This window comes from Hemitrygon akajei, chromosome 5, assembly GCF_048418815.1.
Source record: "Hemitrygon akajei chromosome 5, sHemAka1.3, whole genome shotgun sequence".
NCBI lineage: Eukaryota > Metazoa > Chordata > Chondrichthyes > Myliobatiformes > Dasyatidae > Hemitrygon > Hemitrygon akajei.
The window spans coordinates 120,755,952-120,783,674 of NC_133128.1; the positions used below are offsets into that span (position 1 = coordinate 120,755,952).

The window sequence follows — 27,723 nt, forward strand, 5'->3', positions numbered from 1 at the left end:
TCCAGGTCTTTTCTCAATAAAATCCTAAGTCAGGCCCTACCTGGGGAAAGCCTTCTTTGCTGTGTAATCAAACTCTCTCATGATAAAAGCCAGCAATCAGAATTAGGGTTATTATCCTGTACGTTGTGAAATTTGTTGTTTTCCTGCAGCAGTGCAGTGCAAGACATAAAAATTGCTGCAAATTCCAATAAGAATATATATTTTATGAGAAGTGCAATAAGAGAACAAAATAGGTGGAGTTGATCGGTTCGTGGACCATTCAGAAATACGATGGAGGAGGGGAGAAATTGTTCCTAATATGTTGGAAGTGTGTCTTCAGGCTCCTGTACCTCCTCCCTGACGGTAGCAATGAGAAGAGGGCACGTCCTGAGTGCTGAGGGTCCTTTATAATGGATTTTGCCTTTCAGAGGCATCGCCTTTTGAAGATTTCCTTGATGGTGGGGAGGCCAGTACCCATGATGGAGCTGGCTGAGTTGTAACCCTTGGCAATTTTTTTCCAATTTTGTGCATTTGTCCCAACATTCCCTCTATTTATTTTTACAGCTGTGAACCATTGCTCTGAGCAGGAACATTTTAACACAGACTGAAAACTGCACGGCACATTCAGTGGTTAATTTTGTAATATGCAGACTATGAATACTTTGAATGAAAGTTGAAAACTCACATACCTTTGAATGTATTTATTCATTGAAGGGTGTAGTGAAATGCAGTACAACAAAGAAAATTTCATAAGCAAACACGAGGAAATCTGCAGATGCTGAACGAAGATGCCCGACGAAGGGTCTCGGCCCGAAACGTCAACAGTGCTTCTCCCTATAGATGCTGCCTGGCCTGCTGTGTTCCACCAGCATTTTGTGTGTGTTGCAAGGAAAATTTCACGTTTCGCAAACTTTTTCTCATCTGTGTTTATTGCAGCCTTGCAGCAACAAATGCTAGCGTGCAGGAGCATTTCAGTCACACACCCATGCAGCATCGAGGGAACAGTGACTGGCCCCTCCATTACCAGACACCGACATCTCCCGGGCCCAACATAACGATGCAATTACAAAGAAGGCACAACAGTAGCTATGTTTCATTAGCAGTTTGAGGAGACTTGGTATGTCTTCAAAGGCTTCTGTAAGTTTCTGCAGATGTATCGTGGAGAGTATTCTGGCTAGCTGCGTCACTGTCTGGTAAGGAGGGGCCACTGCACAGGATTGGAAAAAGTTGCAGAAAGTTGTAAACTCAGCCAGCTCCATCGTGGGCACTAGCCTTCCCAGCATCCAGGACGTCTTCAAAAGGCGATGCCTCAAAAAGGAAGCATCCAGCACCCAGGACATTCCCTCTTCTCATTTTCACCACCAGAGAGGAGATACAGGAGTCTGAAAACACACACTCAACATCTCAGGCACAGCTTCTTCCTCTCTGCCATCAGGTTCCCGAATGGATCATAAACCCATGAGCAACACCTCAGTATGTTTTCTTCTTTTTCTCTCTTTTTTTGCAATGCTTACTTCGTTTGATTATAAACTGTATACGTATCAAAATACTGTAGTTTATATATTTTTTATTATTTCAGTATGTATTCCACAGTAGTGCTGCCACAAAACAACATATGCCAGCGATATTAAACCTGATTCTGATTCTGGGTTGTGATGCTGGCTCCTTTCTGCCAAGCCACTGATTCGTCTGTCAGTGGGTGGGTCCCAAACCGCAGTCCCTGCCGTCTCCAGCAGCCGTGCCTCCTCAGCCTGAGTGAGCCCTCACCCCATCCTCACCACACCTCATCCCTTCTCACCTCTCCCTCACCTCATCCCTCCTCACCTCACCCCTTCTCACCTCTCCCTCACCTCATCCCTCCTCACCTCACCCCTTCTCACCTCTCCCTCACCCCATCCTCACCACTACCCCTCACCTCATCCCTCCTCACCTCACCCCTTCTCACCTATCCCTCACCCCATCCTCTCCACACCTCATCCCTTCTCACCTCTCCCTCACCTCATCCCTCCTCACCTCACCCCTTCTCACCTCTCCCTCACCTCATCCCTCCTCACCTCACCCCTTCTCACCTCTCCCTCACCCCATCCTCACCACTACCCCTCACCTCAATCCCTCCTCACCTCACCCCTTCTCACCTCTCCCTCACCCCATCCCTCCTCACCTCACCCCTTCTCACCTCTCCCTCACCTCATCCCTCCTCACCTCACCCCTTCTCACCTCTCCCTCACCTCATCCCTCCTCACCTCACCCCTTCTCACCTCTCCCTCACCTCATCCCTCCTCACCTCACCCCTTCTCACCTCTCCCTCACCCCATCCTCTCCACACCTCATCCCTTCTCACCTCTCCCTCACATCCCTCCTCACCTCACCCCTTCTCACCTCTCCCTCACCCCATCCTCTCCACACCTCATCCATCCTCACCTCATCCCTCCTCACCTCACCCCTTCTCACCTCTCCCTCACCTCATCCCTCCTCACCTCACCCCTTCTCACCTCTCCCTCACCTCATCCCTCCTCACCTCACCCCTTCTCACCTCTCCCTCACCCCATCCTCACCACTACCCCTCACCTCATCCCTCCTCACCTCACCCCTTCTCACCTCTCCCTCACCCCATCCTCTCCACACCTCATCCCTTCTCACCTCTCCCTCACCCCATCCCTCCTCACCTCACCCCTTCTCACCTCTCCCTCACCCCATCCATCCTCACCTCACCCCTTCTCACCTATCCCTCACCCCATCCCTCCTCACCTCACCCCTTCTCACCTCTCCCTCACCCCATCCTCTCCACACCTCATCCATCCTCACCTCACCCCTCCTCACCTCTCTCCTTCACTTCATCCATTCTCATCACTCCCTTTTCACCTCTCCCTCCTCACCTCACTCTTCACCTCATCCATCCTCACTGCATCTATCCTGACCACTCTCACCACACCTCATCCCTCCTCACCTCACTCCCTCATCTCACACCCTCACCTCACTCCATCCTCACCTCATCCACCCTCAACTCACTCCCTCACCTTATCCTTCCTCACTTCATTCCCACATCTCACTCCCTCCTCATCTCACTCCCTCACCTCACTCCCTCCTTACCTCATTCCCTCACATCATCCATCCTCACCTCACTCAAACCCCTCACCTCATTGTCTTCTCATCTCATCCTCCCTCATCTTTCTGAACCTCCTCACTTCATAGTGCCCCCTCACCTCCTCATCAATTCATCCCCCCGACATCCCGGTCCCACCTCACCTCCTGCTTTGCAGGATTAGGGTAGGGTTCCGAGTAAGGGCTATGCTTATAAATATAATGAGAGGAGTTTGAGAAGTGGGCGGAGTCTCGGATGGAACGAGGTGGAATTTATGAAGTGGGCGTGGTTACAAATGAAATTGGGCGGGGTTTGTGAGGTGGGCGGAGTTTCAGATGGAACGGGGCGGGGTTACGAGTGACCTGGAGTGGGGTTTGTGAGGCGGGCGGAGGAACATGTGATGGGGCCAGGTTTGCGAGCTGGGCGGGGTTACGGCTGGCCTGGGGCGGGGTTTGCGAGGTTACGGCTGGACTGGGGCGGGGTTACTGCGGGGTGGGCGGGGTTACGGCTGGCCTGGGGCGGGGTTTGCGGGGTGGGCGGGGTTACGGCTGGCCCGGGGCGGGGTGGGCGGGGTTACGGCTGGCCTGGGGCGGGGTTACTGCGGGGTGGGCGGGGTTACGGCTGGCCTGGGGCGGGGTTTGCGGGGTGGGCGGGGTTACGGCTGGCCTGGGGCGGGGTTACTGCGGGGTGGGCGGGGTTACGGCTAGCCTGGGGCGGGGTTTGCGGGGTGGGCGGGGTTACGGCTGGCCTGGGGCGGGGTTACTGCGGGGTGGGCGGGGTTACGGCTGGCCTGGGGCGGGGTTTGCGGGGTGGGCGGGGTTACGGTTGGCCTGGGACGGGGTGGGCGGGGTTACGGTTGGCCTGGGACGGGGTGGGCGGGGTTACGGCTGGCCTGGGGCGGGGTTTGCGGGGTGGGCGGGGTTACGGCTGGCCTGGGGCGGGGTGGGCGGGGTTACGGCTGGCCTGGGGCGGGGTGGGCGGGGTTACGGCTGGCCTGGGGCGGGGTGGGCGGGGTTACGGCTGGCCTGGGGCGGGGTGGGCGGGGTTACGGCTGGCCTGGGGCGGGGTTACTGCGGCCACGTCAGGAGGAGGAGGAGCGCCCGGACAAAGGGAAGCGGCGGCGCGGGGGAGAGCGAGTTTGTGGCTCGGATCTGCCGCTTCCCGCCGCCCGGAGGTCCCCGAACCCGGGCCCGAGTCCCACTGCCGGCTGACCATTGCTCTGTGCCCGGTGTCCGGAGGGCGGCCGCCATGCGCCGCTCGGCGCTGCTGACCACGCTGCGGCCGCTGGGCCCTGTGGTGGTCGGCATCTCGCTCGGCTTCACCCTGAGCCTGCTCAGCATCAGCTGGGTGGAGGAGCCGTGCCCACCCGCCCGCGACAGCCCCGGGCTCCGGGTCCGCAAGGCCAACTCGGTCCCCGCGGGTCCTGAGGGCGACAGCGCGCAGGACTTCGAGCCCAGGATCGTCCCGTACAAGGCGGCGAGCCCCAAGAAACCGGCCAAGAAAACGGTCAGGTGAGAGGCGACGGGCCAGTCCGCTGTAACTCCGGGGATGGATCTATCAATATGTTACACTGGGCTGCTCTGTGGTTGCGATGGTCGCAGAGGTTCGGCACCAGCCCAACTCGTCCCCGCTGACCTCAGCCCCATTTGCCAGCAGTTGGTCCCCCTGTCCCATCTCCCTGTTATGTCACTGTCTAAATGTGTTTAAAATAGTTTAATTGTACCTGCCAGAGCTATACACTTTCCAGCACGTTGACAACGTGTCTCTCAAACCGCCTTACACCCGTGCCCAATCCGGTTTTAGGCACCCTTACCGCGGGTGACCATCTAACTTTTAAACCTGCCTGAGCCAGGACCTGTGGCTACCGGGACCGTGGTCTGCAGTCTGCCTGGCTGTCCACTCGGCCTGGGGTTAACGGGACAACGGTAACAAACCTGTTTAGAGCTCAGCGTTCAACACCAGCATCCCCTCAGCACAGACCAACATCCATTGAGATTAATTTATTTATCACATGTAGATGGAAACAGTGAAACGTGTAGCTTGTGTTAACAACCAACGCAACCCGAGGATGTGCTGGGGATAGCCCACAAGTGTGGCCACACATTCCAGCTCCAACATGGCTTATTCAGCAGAACACCAGCAGCAACTTAATAGCAAAACAACCCTCTCTTTTGAACTCAATCCCTCCACCCCGGGGTGTGTGATGGGACAGTGTAGAGGGAGCTTCTCTCTGTGTCTGACCCCGGGAGTGTGTGATGGGACGGTGTGGAGGGAGTTTCACTCTGTGTCTGATCCTGGGAGTGTGTGATGGGACAGTGTAGAGGGAGTTTCACTCTGTGTCTGACCCCGGGAGTGTGTGATGGATGATGTGGAGGGAGCTTCACTCTGTGTCTGACCCTGGGAGTGTGTGATGGGACAGTGTGGAGGGAGCTTCACTCTGTGTCTGACCCTGGGAGTGTGTGAGGGGACAGTGTAGAGGGAGCCTCATTCACTCTGTCTGCCTCGTACTGCCCCAGTTCCAGGGGTGGGTGACCCTGTGCCCCGGTTCCAGGGGTGAGTGACCCTGTGTGTGTCTGCAGGTCCCGCTACATTAGCACAGAGCTGGGCATCCGGGAGCGTCTGTTTGTGGGTGTCCTCACGTCAAAGAGCACGCTAAACACCCTGGCGGTGGCTGTGAACCGGACAATGGGCAGCCACATGGACAAAGTGTTGTACTTCACCGGCACGAGAGGGAGGAAGGTTCCGCACGGGATGTACATCGTGACGCACGGGGACGAGAGGCCCACCTGGAACATGTACCAGACAGTGAAGTACGTTTTCCAGCACTACGCTGCCGACTACGACTGGTTCTTTTTCGTGCAGGACGACACGTACACGGAGCCGGACCGCGTGAAAGCCCTGGTCGAGCACCTGAGCATCGACGCAGACTTGTACATGGGCCGCCCCGAGGAGTTCATCGGCGGCGACACGGAGGGCCGGTACTGCCTGGGGGGCTTCGGCTACCTGTTATCCCGTAGCCTGTTGGTCAGGCTGCAGCCTCACCTGGAGAGCTGTCGCAACGAGATCGTGAGCGGCCGGGCCGACGAGTGGCTGGGGCGCTGTGTCATCGACTACGTAGCGGTCAACTGTGTCAGCGAGTACCAGGTAGGAGGGACTGAAGAACGGGCTTGGGGTTTAAACTGTAGGCTGGGGTAGATGGTTTTTTAAATATATTTTTTATTAAATCTTTAAGATAATTACATAGAATAATAGAGTAATGAAAAAAAATATCAGCCCTCCCCCCTCCCCTTAACCCTTCCCCCCCCCCCCATAACATCCCTATCTAAAAAAAGAAGAAAAAAAGAGAAAGGAAGAAAGAAAGATCGCCTGGATATTGGGAGATCCCCACATGCTTCATGGAGTTCAAAATAGCTTCAGTATATTTATTTATTTATTGATTTATTCCCCAAATATCTAATAATTTTATCTTCGAAGGATTAAATATACAAGTCCTATCTTTTGTAAATAAGGGTGCCAAATTTTCAAAAATATATCATATTCATTTCTTAAATTATAAGTAATTTTTTCAAGTGGAATGCAGCTAAATATTTCATTATTCCAACGGTCCATAGTTAAGTATGGATGGGGTAGATGGTTGAGGGAAGGGGATAAACTGTGAGAGGTTAAGTAGGGGATCGGGGTTTAAACTGTAGGGAGGGGTTAGGCTAGGGTAGATGGTTGGTGGGAGACGGGTGGTAGGGGATCGGGGTTTAAACTGTAGGGAGGGGTTAGGCCAGGGTAGATGGTTGGTGGGAGACGGGTGGTAGGGGATCGGGGTTTAAACTGTAGGGAGGGGTTAGGCCAGGGTAGATGGTTGGTGGGAGACGGGTGGTAGGGGATCGGGGTTTAAACTGTAGGGAGGGGTTAGGCTAGGGTAGATGGATTGGGGGGAGACGGGTTGTAGGGGATCGGGGTTTAAACTGTAGGGAGGGGTTAGGCTAGGGTAGATGGATTGGGGGGAGATGGGTGGTAGGGGATCGGGGTTTAAACTGTAGGGAGGGGTTAGGCCAGGGTAGATGGATTGGGGGGAGATGGGTGGTAGGGGATCGGGGTTTAAACTGTAGGGAGGGGTTAGGCTAGGGTAGATGGATTGGGGGGAGACGGGTGGTAGGGGATCGGGGTTTAAACTGTAGGGAGGGGTTAGGCTAGGGTAGATGGATTGGGGGGAGACGGGTGGTAGGGGATCGGGGTTTAAACTGTAGGGAGGGGTTAGGCTAGGGTAGATGGTTGGTGGGAGATGGGTGATGTAGGCTGCAGTAGATGGTTTGGGTGGGGGGGGGGGGGGAGATCATGAGTGGCCTGGGCACTGCTTCATCCACGTCGTGGCCATCACCTGTGTGGGTGAGTACGAGGTGGGTGAGGTCAGTGAAGTAAAGGGGCTGAGTGGGAAGATGGGGCAGGGCTGGGGTGAGTGCAAGGTAGGGGAAGGTGTGAGGGGCCAGTACTGAGGGAGGGTCAGCTGGGGAGTGGGGAGACGCTGTGGCAGTTGTTTGATTGGTTTATGGTGTGGTAACTTAGCCGATGAGGGGGGTTTGGTTGCCCAAGGCCGTGCTCTGCCACAGAGGCTGAGCACGATGCGGATCTGGTCCTGTGCAATGAGACGGGTGAAATTAAAGAGCTTGTAGTTGGGGATCCTCTTGGAAAGGGGTTGAAGTATAACTGAATTTCTCATAGTACTGGCTGGTTTATTGTCACATGCACAGTGGAAAACGTATGCTGATCGTTATGTACAGTGCATTGAGGTAGGACAAGGAGAATCAACAACAATGAAGTATAACAGTTGCAGAGAGAGTGCAGTGCAGGTAGACAATGTGTAAGACCATAACGAGCTTGTCCAGGCATAACAATAACAGTTGCAGAGAAAGTTCTACAGTTATAAAGGTGCAGGAGCATGATGGGGTAGATTGTGAGGTCAAGCTTCCATCTTGTACTAGGGAACCATTCAATCATCTTGTACCAGTAGGCTGGAAGCTGTCCTTGAGCCTGGTACGTGCTTTCAGGCTTTAGCACCTTCTGCTCGTTGGGAGGTTGGGCAGGAGATTCGGAGACAGAATGTCCGTGCGGGTGGGTATTTGAGTGTGCTGGCTGCTTTACTGAGGCAGTGAGCAGTACAGACAGAGACATGGACGGGTTTCTGTGACACGCTGAGCTGTGTCCATAACTCCGCAGTTGCTTGTGGTCAGGGGCAGAGCAGTTGTCGTGCCAAGCTGTTTATGCGTCCAGACAGAATGGTGTTTTAATAAAAATTTCGTTAGCCTGCTGGGGAAGTTGTGGCCTTGGTGAGTTTTCCTGGCCGTGACGTCGAGGTGATTGGGCCGGGAGAGGTTATTGGTGATGTTCACTCCTGGGAACTTCTGCATGTTCTTCCCATGTATGCGCGTGTTTCCTCCGGTTTCTCCCCACAGTCCAAAGATGTACCGGTTAGCAGGATCATTGTAAACTGTCCTGGTTAGGCTTGGCTTAAATCGGTGGGTTGCTGGGCAACAGGCTCAGTGGGCCAGAAGGCCCTGTTCTGTGTTGGATCACTAAACAAAATAAATAATATAAAATAAGCATGAAACTCTGGGGCCCCTGACCTCGGTGAAACTCGGGAGCCCCTGTCCTCAGCACTGTTGACGTAAACAGGAGCATGTACTCCACCCCTATTCCCGAAGCTCTTTTGCTTTGCCGGGGAAGGTTGTTGTCATGAGGGGTCAGTGGTGGAAACGGTGAGCAGTGCAGTAGATGGAGAGGAGCAGGGGCTTTTTCTGGCCTTGGGTTTCCAGAAGGCATTCGATAAGCTGCTGCAGAAGGGACTTACCCATAAGGTAAGGATGTGCGGAGTTGGTCGGTTAACCGATAGAAGGTAGAGCATTGGGATAAAAGGGATTGGCAGTGAGTGGGGAGCAGAGTGCTGGGCTCATAACTGTTCACGACATACATTAACGATTTGGAGGAGAAGACTGAGTGAGGAGTATCGAAGCTTGCTGGTGACATTGAGTGGGAGAACGAATTGTGGAGAGTTAGCAGAGACGGAGACGGGTTTGGTGAGTGGGCAAGGGTCTGGCCGATGGAGTACCACAGTACATGTGAGGTCATCAACTTTGGAAGAGATCAGGTTGTAATTGGTGAAAGATTTCAGCACTCCGTTGTGCAGAGGTACTTGGCAGAGCTTATACCTGGAATCACGAAAAGTTGGTTTGCAGCGGCAACAAGTTAGCAAGAAGGCAAATGTTATCCGGGAGCCCAAGAAGGGTGTGGTGTCCTGCTTCAATGACTTTTGCCCAGTAGCACTTAAAACACTTCATTTCTGTGTATGTGAGAGGCTGGTGATAAAACACATTGGCTCCTGCCTGAGAAGTGACTTGGATCCGCTCCAATTTACTTGTCGGAGCAACGGGTCCACAGCAGATGCCATCTCATTGGCTCTTACTCAACCCTGGAACATCTGGACAGCAAAAATGTATACATCAGGATGTTCTTTATTGACTACAGCTCAGATTCAATACCGTCATCCCCCCCAAAACTAATCAATTGGCTTCAAGACCTTGGCCTCAATACCTCGTTGTGTAACGGGGTGTTGAATTTCAGCCCCCAGGCGGTTAGGATTGGCAACAACATCTCGATCTCCATCAGCACAGCTGCACCACCAGGCTGTGTGTTTAGCCCCTGCTCTTCTGGCTTTGCACTTACCACTGGGAGGCTGAGCACAGCTCCAATGTCATGTTCAAGTTTGCCGATGACACCGCTGCTGTGGACTGATGGTGATGAATCAGTATACAGGAGGGAGATTGAAAATCTGGCTGAGTGGTGCCACAACAACCACCTGTCATCAATGTCAGCAAGACCAAGGAGCTGATTGTAGACTTCAGGAGCACGAAGGTTGCGAGTGAACGGCTGATTTTTCGGAGTGAAGGGAGTTTATTACTACTCGGGGTTAAAGAGAGGCGAGACTGCGCAGGCGGGTGACGTCAGCCAGTAGAGCACGAAAGGTTCAAAAAGGCCGCCATATCCAGTGGGCAGCAGAGTGACAGGGCTTTGGCTCAACAGGCTTAGGCGGGTAACGGGATGAGGCGAGGTAGGAAGTATGTGTGTGAGGCCAGTTTTCTGTGCTCGGTGTCAGATGTGGAAAGTCCTGAAGTCTCCCAGCCTCCCGGACGGCCATATCTGCACCCGGTGTGTCGAGCTGCAGCTCCTTAGAGACTGCGTTAGGGAACTGAAGATGCAGCTCGATGACCTTCGCCTGGTCAGGGAGAGTGAGGAGGTGATAGAGAGGAGTTATAGGCAGGTGGTCACACCGGGGCCATGGGAGACGGACAAATGGGTCACAGTCAGGAGGGGACGGGGAAGAGTCAGGTACTAGAGAGTACCCCTGTGGCTGTACCCCTTAACAATAAGTACTCCTGTTTGAGTACTGTTGGGGGGGGGGACAGCCTACCTGGGGGCAGTGGCCAGGCCTCTGGCACAGAGTCTGTCCCTGTGGCTCAGAAGGGTAGGGAAAGGAAGAGGATGGCAGCAGTGATGGGGACTCTATAGTTAGGGGGTCAGACAGGTGATTCTGTGGTTGCAAGAAAGAAACTCAGATGGTAGTTTGCCTCCCAGGTGCCAGGGTCTGGGATGATTCAGATTGCGTCCAAGATATCCTGCGGTGGGAGGGAGAACAGCCAGAGGTCGTGGTACATATTGGTACCAATGACATAGGTAGGAAAAGGGAAGAGGTCCTGAAAGAAGACCACAGGGAGTTAGGAAAGAAGTTGAGAAACAGGGCCACAAAGGTAGATAGATAGATAGATAGATACTTTATTCATCCCCATGGGGAAATTCAACTTTTTTTCCAATGTCCCATACACTTGTTGTAGCAAAACTAATTACATACAATACTTAACTCAGTAAAAAATATCATATGCATCTAAATCACTATCTCAAAAAGCATTAATAATAGCTTTTAAAAAGTTCTTAAGTCCTGGCGGTAGAATTGTAAAGCCTAATGGCATTGGGGAGTATTGACCTCTTCATCCTGTCTGAGGAGCATTGCATCGATAGTAACCTGTCGCTGAAACTGCTTCTCTGTCTCTGGATGGTGCTATGTAGAGGATGTTCAGAGTTATCCATAATTGACCGTAGCCTACTCAGCGCCCTTCGCTCAGTAATCTCAGGATTACTGCCTGTGCCACGTGACAGTGAGAATAGAAATAGAATGAGGTGGAGGATAAATGCGTGGCTGAGGGATTGGAGCAGTGGGCAGGGATTCAGATTTCTGGATCATTGGGACCTTTTTTGGGGCAGGTGTGACCTGTACAAAAGGACGGGTTGCACTTGAATCCCAGGGGGACCAATATCCTAGCGGGGAGGTTTGCTAAGGCTTCTGGGGAGAGTTTAAACTAGAATTGTTGGGGGGTGGGAACCGAACTGAAGAGACTGGGGAAGAGGAGGTTAGCTCACAAATAGAGAAAGCTTGGAGACAGAGTGTGAGGGAGGATAGGCAGGTGATAGAGAAGGGACACACTCAGACCGACGGTTTGAGATGCGTCTATTTTAATGAAAGAAGCATCATGAACAAAGCGGATGAGCTTAGAGTGTGGATCAATACTTGGAGATATGATGTTGTAGCCGTTACAGAGACTTGGATGGCTCAGGGACAGGAATGGTTACTTCGAGTGTCAGGCTTTAGATGTTTCAGAAAGGACAGGGAGAGAGGCAAAAGGGGTGGGGGTGTGGCACTGTTGATCAGAGATAGTGTCACAGCTGCAGAAAAGGTGGACGCCATGGAGGGATTGTCTACGGAGTCTCTGTGGGTGGAAGTTAGGAACAAGAAGGGGTCAATAACTTTACTGAGTGTTTTTTATAGTACCAGGAATATTGAGGAGCAGATAGGGAAACCTGTAAAGGTGTAATAATAACAGTTGCCGTGATGGCAGATTTAAATTTCCCAAATATCGATTGGCATCTCCCTGGAGCGAGGGGTTTAGATGAGGTGGAGTTTGTTTGGTGTGTTCAGGAAGGTTTTCTGACACAATATGTAGATAAGCCTACAAGAGGAGAGGCTGTACTTGACTTGGTATTGGGAAATGAACCTGGTCAGGTGTCAGATCTCTCAGTGGGAGAGCATTTTGGAGATAGTGATCATAATTCAATCTCCGTTACAATAGCATTGGAGAGAAATAGGAACAGGTAAGTTAGAAAAGCGTTTAATTGGAGTAAGGGGAATTATGAGGCTATCAGGCAAGAAACTGGAAGCTTAAATTGGAAACAGATGTTCTCAGGGAAAAGTACGGAAGAAATGTGGCAAATGTTATGGGGGTATTTGTGTGGAGTCCTGCATAGGTACATTCCAATGAGACGGGGAAGTGATGGTAGGGTACAGGAACCATGGTGTACAAAGGCTGTAATAAATCTAGTCAAGAAGAAAAGAAAAGCTTACAAAAGGTTCAGAGAGCTAGGTAATGTTAGAGATCTAGGATTATAAGCTTAATAGGAAAGAGCTTAAGAAGGAAATTAGGAGAGCCAGAAGGGGCCATGAGAAGACCTTGGTGGGCAGGATTAAGGAAAACCCCAAGGCATTCTACAAGTATGTGAAGAGCAAGAGGATAAAATGTGAAAGAATAGGACCTATCAAGTGTGACAGTGGGAAAGTGTGTATGGAACTGGAGGAAATAGCAGAGGTACTTAATGAATACTTTGCTTCAGTATTCACTATGGAAAAGGATCTTGGTGATTGTAGTGATGACTTGCAGCAGACCGAAAAGCTTGAGCATGTAGATATTAAAAAAAGAGGATATGTTGGAGCTTTTGGAAAGCATCAAGTTGGATAAGTCGCCAGATCCGGATGAGATGTACCCCAGGCTACTGTGGGAGGTGAGGGAGGAGATTGCTGAGCCTCTGGCAATGATCTTTGAAGCAGCAATGAGGATGGGAGAGGTTCCAGAGGATTGGAGGGTTGCAGATGTTGTTCCTTTATTCAAGAAAGGGAGTAGAGATAGCCCAGGAAATTATTGACCAGTGAGTCTTACCTCAGTGGCTGGTAAGTTGATGGAGAAGATCCTGAGAGGCAGCATTTTTGAACATTTGGAAAGGCATAATATGATTAGGAATAGTCAGCATGGCTTTGTCAAGGGCAGGTCGTGCCTTATAAGCCTGATTGAATTTTTTGTGGATGTGACTAAACACATTAATGAAGGTAGAACAGTAGATGTAGTGTATATGGATTTCAGCAAGGCATTTGATAAGGTACCCCATGCAAGGCTTATTGAGAAAGTAAAGAGGCATGGGATCCAAGGGGACATTGCTTTGTGGATCCAGAACTGGCTTGCCCACAGAACGCAAAGAGTGGTTGTCAACGGGTCATATTCTGTATGGAGGTCAGTGACCAGTGGTGTGTCTCAGGGATCTGTTCTGGGACCCCTACTCTTTGTGATTTTTATAAATGACCTGGATGAGGAAATGGAGGGATGGGTTCGTAAATTTGTTGATGACACAAAAGTTGGAGGTGTTGTGGATAGTGTGGAGGGCTGTCAGAGGTTACAGCAGGACATTGATAGGATGCAAAACTGGGCTGAGAAGTGGCAGATGGAGTTCAACCCAGATAAGTGTGAAGTGGTTTATTCTGGTAGGTCAAATATGATGGCAGAATATGGTATTAATGGTAAGACTCTTGGAAGTGTGGAGGATCAGAGGGATCTTGGGGTCTGAGTCCATAGGATGCTCAAAGCAGCTGCGCAGGATGACTGGTTAAGAAGGTGTATGGTGTATTGGCCTTCATCAATCGTGGAATTGAATTTAGGAGCCGAGAGGTAATGTTGCAGCTATATAGGACCCTGGTCAGACCCCACTTGGAGTACTGTGCTCAGTTCTGGTCGCCTCACTACAGGAAGGATGTGGAAGCCATAGAATGGGTGCAGAGGAGATTTACAAGGATGTTGCCTGGATTGGGGAGCATGCCTTATGAAAATAGGTTGAGTGAACTCAGATGAAAGGTGACATGATAGAGGTGTATAAGATGATGAGAGGCATTGATCGTGTGGATAGTCAGAGGTGTTTTCCCAGGGCTGAAATGGTTGCCACAAGAGGACACAGGTTTAAGGTGCTGGGGAGTAGGTACAGAGGAGATGTCAGGGTTAAGTTTTTTACTCAGAGAGTGGTGAGTGCATGGAATGGGCTGCCAGTAACGGTGGTGGAGCCGGATATGATGGGGTCTAAGAGGCTTTTAGATAGGTACATGGAGCTTAGTAAAATAGAGGGCTATAGGTAAGCCTAGTCATTTCTAAGGTAGGGACATGTTTGGCACAACTTTGTGGGCCGAAGGGCCTGTATTGTGCTGTAGGTTTTCTATGTTTCTATGAAAATCAGAGGTCCATGAGCCAGTCCTCACTGGAGGATCAGAGATGGAGAGGGTTGGCAGCTTTAAACTGAAGTGTTATCATTTCAGAGGACAGGTCCTGGCCTCAACGTGTAAGTGCAATTATGAAGAAAGCACAGCAGCACCTCTACTTCCTTAGGAGTTTGAGGAGATTCGGCATGATGTCTAAAACTGACAAACTTCTATAGACGTGTAGTGGCGAGTATACTGCCTGGCTGCATCATGGCCTGGTATGGAAACAACAATGTCCTTGAGCGGAAAATCCTACAAGAAGTAGTGGATACGGCAGAGTCTATCACGGGTGAAGAACCTCCCAGCCACATCGACATGAAACACTGTTACAGGAAAGTGGCACCCACCCTCCGAGACTCAGGCCGTGCTCTGTCTCGCTGCGGACTTCAGGAGGAAGGTACAAGAGCCTAGGGACTCGCTCCACCAGGTTTAACAATAGTTATTACCGCTCAACCAGCAGGCTCTTGAACCACGGGATAACTTTGCTTGCTCCATCACTGAACTGTTCCCACAGCCATGGACTCACTTTCAAAGAGTCTTCATCTCATGTTCTCGGTATTTATTATTTATTTATGTTGTTGTTTCTGTTTACACTGTCACGGTTTGTCTTCACTCCGGTTGAAAGCCCGGAGGTCATTTATTGATTCAGTTATCGTTACTATTCTATAGAATTATTGAGTGTGCCTGCAGGGAAATGAATCTCGGTTGTATATGGTGACATATATGTACTTTGATAGAAGTTACTTCGGACTTTGAAGTTGGACTACGCCGTCATTGCATGAAGGATTAAGTTTTAAGAGCAGAAGGGTTTTGCTACAGCTATGAAGCCTCACCCGGTCTCCTCACTGGAAGGGTATATTTGGAGGCCGTGCAGAGGAGATTCACCAGGTTGATTCCAGAGATGAGGGACTCTGAGAGGTTGAATCACCTGGGACTATACTTGCTAGAATTCAGAAGAACGAGAGGGGATCTTGTAGGAATTATGAAAAGGGTAGGTATGATAGAGGCAGGAAAGTTGTTTCCACTGCAAAGTGAGACTCGAACTACGGGACATAACCTCCGGGGTTGGAGGCATAGATTTAGGATGAGATGCGGAGGAACTACTTTTCACAGGAAGTAGTGAATCTGTGGCATTCTCTGCCCAGCAAAGCAGTGGAGGCTGCCTCATTTAATATGTTAGTTAGAATTTTGCATAGATTGAAGATAATTTAATGTCATTTCCAGTACACGAGTGTAAAGAAGAACAAAATAATTGTTACTCCGGATCCGATATAGCACAGAAAAAGAATTAGATAAAGAACACAATAATATAAAGCACAATAAATATAAATACACAAGATGGTTTATATGTCCATAAAGTGACACTAGGCACAGCCCTGCTGAAGGGTTTCGGCCTGTATTTTCAATAAAAGTTGCCTGGCCTGCTGAGTTCCTCTCGCATTTTGTGTGTTGCTCCGATTTCCAGCATCTGCAGCTTTTCTCTTGTTACAGGAGTGTCTGTTTAGGTGTGTGACAGGAAATGGAGAAGTGGTGGTGACTGGGGGTGTGGAGGGCTGAGTTAGTGGGTGGGGGTATTCAGCAGGAGAGTGAATGTTTCTGGGGAAAAGGCAGTAGGTGTGGTTGAGTCTACGGCCAGATCAGCCGTAGCCTTATTGCCTACAACCCAGATGGCCGACTTATGCTCCTGTTCTTGTCAGGAAGGGGCCCTGGCAGAATGTGGGACAAACAGCCTCTGTTCCAGAGAGCAGACGCGTGAATGGGCTACACGCAGCCCTGCAGCATACCTGGTCTCCCGAGGCCCGGAACACAGACCCGGCTCTCAGCCCAGTCCAGAGCTCGCAGTGCTGACGTAGACAGAAAGCTGCCGGGAGTTCAGATTGGAGAAGGGTGGGGGTTTGATCGTGTGATAGATCTGCTACTGTGTCACAGAGGCCCCTGGCTGTGCACAATCCTGTCAGAAAGTGTAGAATCCTTTCAAACTCCCTTGTTCAGCTCCTCTCGCTGTGTCCTCCCCTCCGATCCCTGGTGCTGCCTTGGCATTGTGCCCAGGGGCAATACCTGTGGGCCGCTGTCACAGGAACAGCTACACTGGCATGCCATCTCTCTCTCCCTCCCCCACCCCACTTCCCTCTGTGGCCACCCCCTGCTCTGTGGGTTGCAGTGGTGGGGGTGTTCTCACTGATTAAAACTGAGCTACGTAGAAGCGGGAACTGGGAAATGGAAAAGTCTAGTGCAGAAATTGTAGGGGCCCGAGCAGAGATGTTTAAAACGTGTTTGGCAGCGGGTGAGGTGCTGGAGGATAACTAACGTTGGTTTGCTTATCAGAAAGGCTTTAAGAATAAGCCAGAAAATTGCAAGCTGGTGAGCCTGACACCATAGAATCATGGAACACTGCACAGAAGCAGACCTTTCGGCCCATCTAGTTCATGCCGGACTATTAATCTGCCTAGTCCCATCGACCTGACCATCGCCCTCCATTCTCCTCCCATCCACGTGCCTGCCCACATTTCGCTTAAATCTAACCCGCTTCCACCACTTCCATTGGCAGCTCGTTCCAGATTCTCACTACCCTCAGAGTGAAGTAGATCCCCCTTAAACATTTCACCTTTTACCCTTAACCCATGACCTCTAGTTCTAGTCTCGCCCAACCTCGGTGGAAAAAGCCTGCTTGCATTTACCCTATCTATACCCCTCATAATTTTGTACACCTCTGTCAAATCTCCCCTCATTCTCCTACACTCCAGGGAATAAAGTCCTAACCTATTGAACCTTTCTTTATAACTCGGGCGCTCAAGTCTCGGTGACATCTTTGTAACTTTTCTCACCACTCTTTCAATCTTATTGACATCCTTCCTGTAGGCAGGTGAGCAGAACTTCACACAGTACTCCGTTAGTGTCTCTGGGTCTCAGCCCGAAACGGCGACGGTTTACTCCCCTTCGTAGATGCTGCCCGACCCTCAGGTTCCTCCAGCGCTTTGTGTGTTTCTTAAAGTTTCCAGCATTTGCAGAATTGCTTAATAAGGCAGGAGGAGGTGACATAATACCTTCCCTGATCTCGCTCTCAGTGATCATCAATTAGCATGAACTTCTGTCTGTTGTCTTCCCTGTGTCGTTTCAGTGGGACCCCACACTAAGTGATTGGTTTCACTGTCACAAAGTATGGGACGGAGGTTAAATTGTGGTGAAGTTTTATTTTCTGAAGTGGCTCGAGTTTGATTAAATCTGTTGTTAAAGTTCCTGTAATTTCATAACTATGGAATAATCCCTAACAGGGAGGAGGGTTGTGGACGGGTGTGTCAGTTAGCCGTGGAGTTTCTGATCCTGGGGCCTGTGAGGAGAATCCCATCCTGGTATTGGGACAGTTTCGAAATTGCTGCTGAAACACGTTTCCCGGGAAGAGCTAGATTCCAGGAGCACGGACTCCATTAGAGCCTGTTCCCTGGGTGACCAGGAACACGTTACAGACACACAAGCACAAGAGATTCTGCAGACACTGGAAATCTAGAGCAGCACACACACAATGCTGCAGGAACCCAGGACAGGCAGCATCTAGGGAGGGGAATAAACAGCTGATGTTTAGGGCCGAGGCTCTTCCTCGGGACTGGAAATGAAGGGGGAAGAAGCTGGAAAAGGTGATGGGAGCAAGGGAGGGTGATATGTGAGAGCGGGTGTCGGGGAGGGTGGATGAAGTAAGAAGCTGTGAGGTGATAGGTGGAAAAGGTAGAGGGCTGAAGAAGGAGGAATCTGATAGGAGAGGAGAGTGGACCATGGGGGAAAAGAGAGGGGGCATTGGCAGGTGAAGAGAAGGGGTAAGACAGAATGGGGAATGGAAAAGGGGGGAGGGGTAGAAATGATCAGAATTAGAGAATTATGGAGAGGCTGTTTTCTCTGGGAGTGTCAGCTGTGGGGGACTGGGAAGGGGTGGTGGTAATCACTAAGAGAGGACAGACCCTTGTGCCCACTAGGTCTAGACTGATCTAGTAGCCACCCAGACTAATTGCATTTCCCAGCACTTTGTCCACACCCTTCTCATCTTCGGTGACTGAAGTGGTTATCCAGGCGCCTCTAACACATTGTGGGAGTCTCCACTAATCCTGAGGGAACATTCCAGAATCCAGCTTCCGCTGGGATCCATCCTTGCCCCAAACCGATGTTTAGTTTTTGTCTGTGTCCATGAGAATCTGCAGAGAGTTGTGGGTGCGTTCTGCTCAGGTTCTCTACGCTTCTCACTGCCTCAGTAAAGCAGACAGCGTAATCAAAGGCCCCTCCCACCCCGACTTGCTCTAGTCTCCCCCTCCCATCGAGCAAAAGCCTCAAAGCCTGTACAATCAGGATTAAGGACAGCTTCCACTCTGTTTATCAGACTATTAAATACTGTAATCCTGGTCTTGCAATCTACCTCACTATGATCTTGATTCTTATCGTCTCTGTAACTGTTATACTTTATTCTGCATTCTGTTACTGTTTTACCTCATTCTACCTCAATGCACCGTGTGATGATCTAACAGCCTGCAAGACGTGTTCCACTCTATCTCAGTTCGTGTGACAATAGTAAACCAATTCCAAAACCACCTTGACTCCACCCGTGTGATTTCGTGTATCTCCATGGTCCCCCCGACTTTGACTCCAAGCCCGGTCTCTCCAGTCTCCGGTCCCAGATGACATTCTGGTGAACCACCTCTGCACTCTCTATAGTGCAGTTCCATAGCGTGGGGACTGGAACTGGATGCAGTACTCCCCTGTGGTCCAACCAGTGTTAAAGATGAAGGTGTTAATCTAGCATTGAAAGATGCGGTGAAATGCGTCATTTGCGTCTCCGTCCTTCCCGCACCAACACGGTATGCTCATTGTTCACTAACCCTAGCCCATCCATCTTTGGATTGTGGGAGGACCCGGAGGAACGCATGCAGTCCTGGGGAGAACAAACAAGCAGGCAGGGGTGAGAACTGAACCCCAGTGTTAGGGTGCTAGCCTGCGCTGTAATAGTGATACACTACACTACTGTACCCCACCCCCCCAAAGCAATTCAGAGTCCAAACATAGAAAACCTTCAGCACAATACTTCAGCCCACAAAGCTGTGCCCAACATGTCCTTAGCTTAGAAATTACCTAGGGTTAGATAGATAGATAGATAGATACTTTATTCATCCCCATGGGGAAATTCAACATTTTTTCCAATGTCCCATACACTTATTATAGCAAAACTAATTACATACAATACTTAACTCAGTAAAAATATGATATGCATCTAAAAACACCCTCTCAAAAAGCATTAATAATAGCTTTTAGAAAGTTCTTAAGTAGTTTTTTTAAATACATTGAGTCCTAACCCCGGCACTTTAACATATCTTACTCCTGGCGGTTGAATTGTAAAGCCAAATGGCATTGGGGAGTATTGATCTCTTCATCCTGTCTGAGGAGCATTGCATCGATAGCAACCTGTCGCTGAAACTGCTTCTCTGTCTCTGGATGGTGCTATGTAGAGGATGTTCAGAGTTATCCATAATTGACCGTAGCCTAGCCCTCTATTTTTCTAAGCTCCATGTACCTGTCCGGGAGTTTATTAAAAGACCCTATCATATCCACCTCCACCACTGTCGCTGGCAGCCCATTCCACACACTCACCACTCTGCGTTTTTTATTTTATATATATATATATATATAAACTTACCCCTGACATCTCCTCTGTGCCTACTTCCATGTTCTATAGCCTCATGTTCTTGTAGTTTGTGCTCAGCAGGGACTGGGGGGAGGAAGCAATTCAACTTACCAAATATTGAAAAGCCTAGATAGAGTGAATGTGGAGAGGGTGTTTCCTATAGTGGGGGAGTCTAGGACCAGAGGGCACAGATAGAGTGAATGTAGAGAGGGTGTTTCCTATAGTGGGGGAGTCTAGGACCAGAGGGCACAGACTTAAAATAGAGGACATTTCTTTAGAAAGAGTTGAGGAGGAATTTATTTACCCAGAGGGTGGTGATTCTCTGGAATTCACTGCCTCTGATGGCTGTGGAGGCCAAGTCATTGGGTTTATTTAAAGTGGAGGTTGATAAGTTCTTGATTAGTCAGGGCATCAAAGGTTCTGGGGAGAAGACAGGAGAACGGGGTTGAGAGGGATAGTAAGGTGTAGTAGATTCAATGGGCTGAATGGCCTAATCTTCTCCTATATCATATTGTGCGTACTGACCATGATGGATATTGACACTAGTCCTATTTCCCTGAATGTAACCTGTATCCCTCTACACCATTCCTATCTAAGAATGTGTCCAAACACTTCTAAACTTTGCATGTGTACCCTCCTCTCCCATCTCTTCTTGCAGCTTGTTCTATGTACCTCCTGGGTGAAGTTATCTGCTGGTTCAGAACTCGGATACGTATTTGTAGGGTAATAACTATTCCTGAACCCGGTGGTGTGGGACCTGAGGCTTCTGTGCCTCCTTCCTGACGGCAGCTGTGAGAAGAGAGCCTTGGCCAGGGTAGTGGACGCTGCTGTCCAGTGGCTGTGCTCAGTGGCGGGACGGACTTAGCGGGACACTTTCTGTAACTTTCTCCATTCCACATTAGTATTTCCGTACCAGGCCGTCACGCAGCCAGTTGGGATACTCTCCACTGTGAATCTGTAGAAGTTCATCAGAAGTTTTGGCAGACTCCTTGTAGGTACAGTTCTCCACACCAAACAACAGCCTGGTGAATCTCTGCTGTACTCTTTTCTATTGTTACCAGGTGTGTCCCCACACGTTCCAACGCCAGCACAATATTCAGCAGTGACACCGCCAAAACCAGCCCCTTTCCCACTCTCTCACAGACAGGCCGCCAACCCCAGGACTGGCTGCCACCAGCCTCCAGTCCCCGACCCTGGCTTGTAAACATCGGGCTTCTGATGTTTGGTTTTTGTACCTTAAGAAAACTTCTTTCTTAATCTTGACTAGATGTTCATCTCTGTAGACAACCATGGGTTGTCTTCACCCTACCATCCTTCTCATCGTGATCTTGTCTGCCTGCACTGCGCTGTCTCTGTACTTTTATTCTGCACTCTGTTACTGCTCTGCCGGTGCACTGTGTGATGATCGGGCCTGTATGAACAGGATGCAGGACAAGCTTTCACTGTATCTCAGTACATCTGACAATAAACAATTTCCTGTGACAATATTTAACTCTCCCCTACCCTGTGCAGCTGTTCGTGGCCATCCACTCCATCCCCAACCCTCATGATTGTACAGACCTTTACAAGACCCCCCCTCAGCCTCTGTCGCTCCCGGGGAAATGGTCCCAGCTTGCCCAATCTCTGCAGCCCTTGATGTAATGGCGAGCAGCATGGTGTAAAAGGGCTGAATGGCTGTTGGGCCCTGGGGAGGGTCAGACCAGGGGCTGAGGGCAGGGTGGCTAGTGGGAGAGTGGGGTGGGTAGAGTGGCATCTTGGGGGTACACAGGCTCCGCCAGAAGGGTAACAAGCTTGCCTCCCTCCCCACAGGGCACCCGGTATCGTTACTTTGAGCTGGGGAAGGCGACGGACCCCGATAAGGAGGAGGACGCGGGGTTCCGCAGCGCTCTGACCGTCCACCCGGTGCTGGAGCCCGTCCAGATGTACAGGCTGCACAAGCGATTCACACAGCTGGAGCTGGAGCAGACCTACCGGGAGATCCAGACACTTCAGGTGCTGACCGGGGGCAGATCTCCACAGTAGAAGGGGTGGGGAGGGAGGGAAGACTGTACCGTGGGAGGGGCAGCACTGGAACTGGAGCAGACCTACCGGGGCAGATCTTGGCCATGGGAGTGGCCGTAGTGTGGGATAGGCAGTCCGGAGGGACAGTACTGAGGGAGTTTCCTCCAACTTGCTTTGAATTTGTGGAGCTTTCCAGTTTTTCCTAAAACGATTTCCGGTTTGGAAATGTTAAAATGTTATCAGTGCGATGGCTCTGGGAGTGAGGGTGTGGCTGTTTGATCAGTGCTTGCTCTCTCTGTTTGGTGGGTGGTGTGTTTGATCAGACCCCCTCACCGCTGTCACCACTGTGATGTCGGCCAGTTTCTGTTCTGGTGGGGGGTGGGGAGGGAGACAGGGACACGTGTGGTAACTGGAACAGGATACGTGGGCATCGAGCCAGCACGCGTCCAGACACCCCCAGTCCAGTGCGCCTCTCTCACCCACATTTCCCCCACACGCAGACAGACCCCTACCACAGTGTTCAGTCGTGGGATGAGGCTAGGGGGTCTGAGGGACAGAGACTCCGTCAGAGTCCAGATACAGCTAATATGAGGGGGTCATCATTTTAAGGTATCAAAGGTGGAAGTAAGTAATGGATCGTGCTGCTGGGAATGGTGGTGCCCCCACCCCCCACACTCTCCTCCACCCCTACCGCTCTGGGGGGAGGGGGGCAGACAAGATGCCAGACGTCTGATATAAAACAAAAACATTCTGCAGGGAGGTGGAAGCCTCAGCAATACGGGGGGGGGGGGATTATTGAGGGAGGGTCTCACTTTGGGGCGGGCACTACACGGAGCTCCGCACGATGAGGCAGATGGTGGTATCAATCTGTTCTACCCTCTAAACCTCCCACCTCCCCTGTACCCTGCTAATTCTCAGTGCTGATATGTGTCCCTCATTTCTCCCTGCCCTCTCGAATGTCAGTCAGCATTTTGGCTCCCTTTGCCACGCGGGCTGCCGCGGTGATCCGTGCTGGGATGGGACGCGGGCCTGAACCACAATGAACTTCAGCAATTGCTGGAGTGCTCGTGCCTGTGCAGAGAGAGAGGGGTAGAGTCAGCGTCTCTGCCGCCGTCCTCTATCACAAACCAACAAGCTGGATGTCCCCCTCCTCCTCTCCCTGTGTTATCCCAGACAGGCCGAATGGCTTCCTATACTATCCTGGAAGGGCAGAGCAGCCTGTCGCTCGCACGCGTCCTGCCCCAGCTGGGGAGCGCATCAGGCCGGTCGATCTGCGTCCTGTGCTGGCTGGGTAGAGCAGGAGGCCGCTCTCCCTGTGCTATCCCAGCCAGACGTGTCGCGTAGTAACTGGAGTTCCGTTCTGGTCGCCTCGTTACCGGAAGGATGTAGAAACTCCAGGGAGGGTGCAGAGGAGATTCACCAGGATGCTGCCTGGATTAGAGAGCACGTCTCATGAGGGTAGGTTGAATGAGCTTGGGTTTTTCTCTTTGGAGCGAAGGAGGATGAGAGGAGAGTTGATAGAGGTATGCAAGATAATAAGAGACATGGATAGAGAGAATAGTTAGGAGACTTTTTCCCAGGGTGGAGATGGCTAATATCAGAGGGATAATTTATAGGTGATTGGAGGAAAGTATGAGGGGATGTCGGAGGTAAGTGAGTGGAACGCCCTGCTAGGCGGGGCGCAGAGGCAAATACATTGGGGACATTTAAAAGCTTCTGAGATGGGCACGTGGATGATGATGTGGGAGGGAGGGAGGGGTACGTCTGATTTACCGTTCTGCCATCGGTAACTGGGCGTTGCGTGTGCTTGCGTTCGCAGGAGGAGCTGCGGAACGTGACGGGCCTGGCCGAGGAGGGGGAGTGGGCCAGCTGGCCGCTGGGCATCAGCCCCCCGTTCCGGCCGCGCAGCCGGTTTGAGGTGCTGCGCTGGGACTACTTCACGGAGGAGCAGGTGTTCTGGTGCGCGGACGGGGCCCCCCCGCTGCCAGCTGCGGGGCGTCGACCGGCTGGACATCAGCGACGTGCTGGAGACGGCCGTGCGGGAGCTGAACCGCCGCTACCAGCCCGCGCTGCGGCTCCGCAAGCAGAGGCTCCTCAACGGCTACCGGCGCTTCGACCCCACCCGGGGCATGGAGTACACGCTGGACCTGGGCCTGGAGGCGGCCACGGAGCGCGGCCACAGCCGCTCCATCACCACCAGGGTGCACCTGCTCCGGCCGCTCAGCGCCGTGGAGATCATCCCCATGCCGTACGTGACCGAGGCTAGCCGGCTGCACGTCATCCTCCCGCTGGGCGCCCGCGAGCGCGCCCGGGCCACCCGCTTCCTGGAGGAGTTCGCCCTGACGGCGCTGGAGAGCGAGGAGAACGCCGTCCTCACCCTCCTCTTCATCTACGAGCCCCTGGAGGCGCAGCGCGTCGGCCACGATGACATCTTTGGCGGCCTGAAGGCCCAGATCGCCCAGTACGAGAAGAAGTACCCCGGCAGCAAGATCCCGTGGATCAGCGTGAAGACGGACGCCCCCTCCCAGATCAAGCTGATGGACGTGATCTCCAAGAAGTACCCGGCAGACACGCTCTTCCTCCTGGTGGCCCCCAGCAGCCAGCTCGGCCTGGACTTCCTCAACCGCTGCCGCATGAACAGCATCGGCCAGCGCCAAGTCTTCTTCCCCATCCCCTTCCAGGAGTACGACCCTCGAGTCGCCTACCCCAATCAGCCGCCACCCCTCACCGTCGACCTGCTGAAGGACGCCGGCCACTTCGACCGCGACTTCTTCGAGGCCGCCTGCTTCTACAACGCGGACTACATGGCCACGCGGAGCAAGGTGGCGGCGGCGGCCGTGCTGGATGGCGACGAGCTGCTGGAATCGCTGGATCTCTACCAGATGTTCGTCCAGTTCTCGGGCCTGCACGTCTTCCGGGCGGTGGAGCCTGCGCTCAGGCAGGCTCCCGGGCAGCGAGCCTGCGACGCGCGGGCCAGCGAGGACGTCTACCACCGCTGCCTGCAGAGTAACCTCTTGGGGCTGGGTTCCCGGGCACAGCTGGCCATGCTGCTCTTCGATCAGGAACAGGGCAACAGCACCTGAGGGGGGTGGGATTCCCCCGTCCTCCCGACCCTCCCCTTCCCTGCCCCCCTATCACCCGCCCTCCGACGTTCCCCGTCCTCTTGCACCCCGCTTCCGTTCCCTCTGGAGGTGCTCACTGTCACGGTCAGCTCCGCAGCTGGACCAGGCGACACAGACGCTCCTCTGTGAATGGCGTTGCCCCTCCGCAGGCGGACCAGCCCAGCATGTCACTCCGCAAGCGGGGTGGGCATCAATGGGACAGGCACCCTTCCCTCTCTGCGTGTCCTCTGCACCACCCTGTCACCTCCCCTCTGCACCACCCCAATCACAAACTCCCTCATTCATCCCGCGCTGCCTCATCCCTCCCTCCCTCCCTCCCTCCCTCCCGCGCAGTCCTATCACACAGTAAGTCACTCCCACCTCCTGACCACTCCATTGCACCCCTTCCCTTCATCCCTCCGCACGCCCCGTCGCATCCTCCCTCCCTCGCTCACTCCGTTGTGCACTCCTCCCTCCTTCCGCGCCGCCTCTTCGCACACTCCCAGGGCAGGGACAGAGTGCTCGACACTGCCTTCTCCGTGCTCTGCGTCACCGCCCCGGCACGCACTCCCAGGGCAGGGACAGAGTGCTCGATATTGCCTTCTCCGTACGGAGCTCTCGTCTCGTGCTCTCCGACAATCTCTATGCAAAGTCAGCGTTAGGTTCGGCAGCGCCACTCTGCCTGCGTGAACTCTGCTCAGATGGAAGAGGAGGCAGGGAACTTACAAACCTGTAGCAAAGCCCGTGTCCCCGTGGGGGGTTTAAACCCGATTATAACCCGCCGGGCAAGGACTGCAAAACCCTGGATTCGGCTTCCATCGGTACAGATGGGTTTGGGCGCTTACTGTTCAATCAGGAAGTCTCGTTAGACCAAAGAAATGTGTGTTCCACTGAGTAACTGGTACTCCGGTCCAAGGGCTGGTGTAGGAGAGAGGCTGAGAAAGCAACCCCTCCCAGTCTCGCTCTGTTGTGGCCTGGTGCCAGTGGAACGGACAGCTGGACTTCAGATTTTGGTGATGTATTTGGGAGTTCTGCAAACTGTGTGCACCGAACGGCACCGGTAAGTGCAAGTTTTGGACTGTAGGAGGTGGATGGTGGGAGCTGGACAGCCACTGTGTACCCAGCTTAGGATCGCCAGTTCCAGATGTGCCCAGTACAGCCTGGCTCTAAAACATGTTTGATCTGGGTCCTGGGGAATTTCAAAACTACTAATTCCATCTCCAAAAGAAGAAACAAACCCAACTCCAATTTATAAATATATTTTGAGAATCTTCAAACTTCACAACTATGATATAATCCACATTGTTTCCAAGTACATTGTAACGATCAGCAGTAAAAACATCTACAACATTAGGTTGGCTCAGTGAAATACTGCGCATTGGAAAATGTTTCAAATAAATTGATTTTTGATTTTTCAACTTCACTCTTTCTCTTCCTGCCTCACTTTGACCAGCAATTCACAAATGTACACTCTCATTATCTCCGAAGAACCCCACCCTCAAACCCTCGGTGGGAGGGAGGGGCCGCTCTCACCTCCCTTCGTAGACAGGCCCTTCGGCCCACTGTTTTGTGCTGGCCATCAGGTTGCTGCCAGCTGTGCCCCGATTCCACCCCGGCACACGGTGGCTAATTTGCCCACCCGCCACTGGACATTTCTGGGATGTGAGAGGGAACTAGAGCGCCCACGGCAAACCCATGCAGTCACGGGGGGGAGCATGCCCACTCCACACAGAAAGCACAGGAGGTCAGGATCCAACCTGCAGCTGGGAGCCACTGGTCGCCCATTGTCCTGTGGGATCATGCTATCCCATGTCGGATCACAGCATCTGCGCCGCAGTCTGGCATCCCTCCACCCCCACACGGAACCACTTCAGCCTCTCACCAAAGTGTCCCACCCACAGGCCCCTCCACACCCTTCCCTGGCCCCACCCGCAGCTCTAAAAGCCATAGCACCTGGTCACCACTCACTGGGCACACACTTGAGTGTACCATATCCAGGAGCATGTGTTGAGAAGCACACACGACAGGTGTAGGTACACGGACCACCGGAGGGAGGTACCCTCACACACACAGGCGTAGGTACACGGACCACCGGAGGGAGGTACCCTCACACACACGGGCGTAGGTACACGGACCACCGGAGGGAGGTACCCTCACACACACGGGCGTAGGTACACGGACCACCGGAGGGAGGTACCCTCACACACACGGGTGTAGGTACACACACACACACGACAGGTGTAGGTACACGGACCACCGGAGGGAGGTACCCTCACACACACGGGCGTAGGTACACGGACCACCGGAGGGAGGTACCCTCACACACACGGGCGTAGGTACACGGACCACCGGAGGGAGGTACCCTCACACACACGGGCATAGGTACACAGACAGAGGGAGGTACCCTCACGCACACACGGGTGTAGGTACACAGGCGGAGGGAGGGGTGTGGGTACACAGATGTAGGTATACGGACAGTGCAGGGAGGTACAGAGAGGGGTGTAGGCACAGAGAC

General features: G+C 52.3%; 1 protein-coding gene across 1 annotated transcript; it reads left to right on the forward strand.

Moving 5' to 3' along the window:
- The first annotated feature begins 4,154 nt into the window (after nucleotides 1-4,154).
- LOC140728119 (chondroitin sulfate synthase 2-like) lies at nucleotides 4,155-26,631 on the forward strand. Its single transcript, XM_073046333.1, is given in 5 exon segments — nucleotides 4,155-4,572; nucleotides 5,641-6,205; nucleotides 21,916-22,098; nucleotides 23,927-24,082; nucleotides 24,084-26,631. Coding segments are annotated over 5 exon segments (2,274 nt in total). The 5' UTR covers nucleotides 4,155-4,309; the 3' UTR covers nucleotides 25,191-26,631.
- The last annotated feature ends 1,092 nt before the right edge of the window (nucleotides 26,632-27,723 follow it).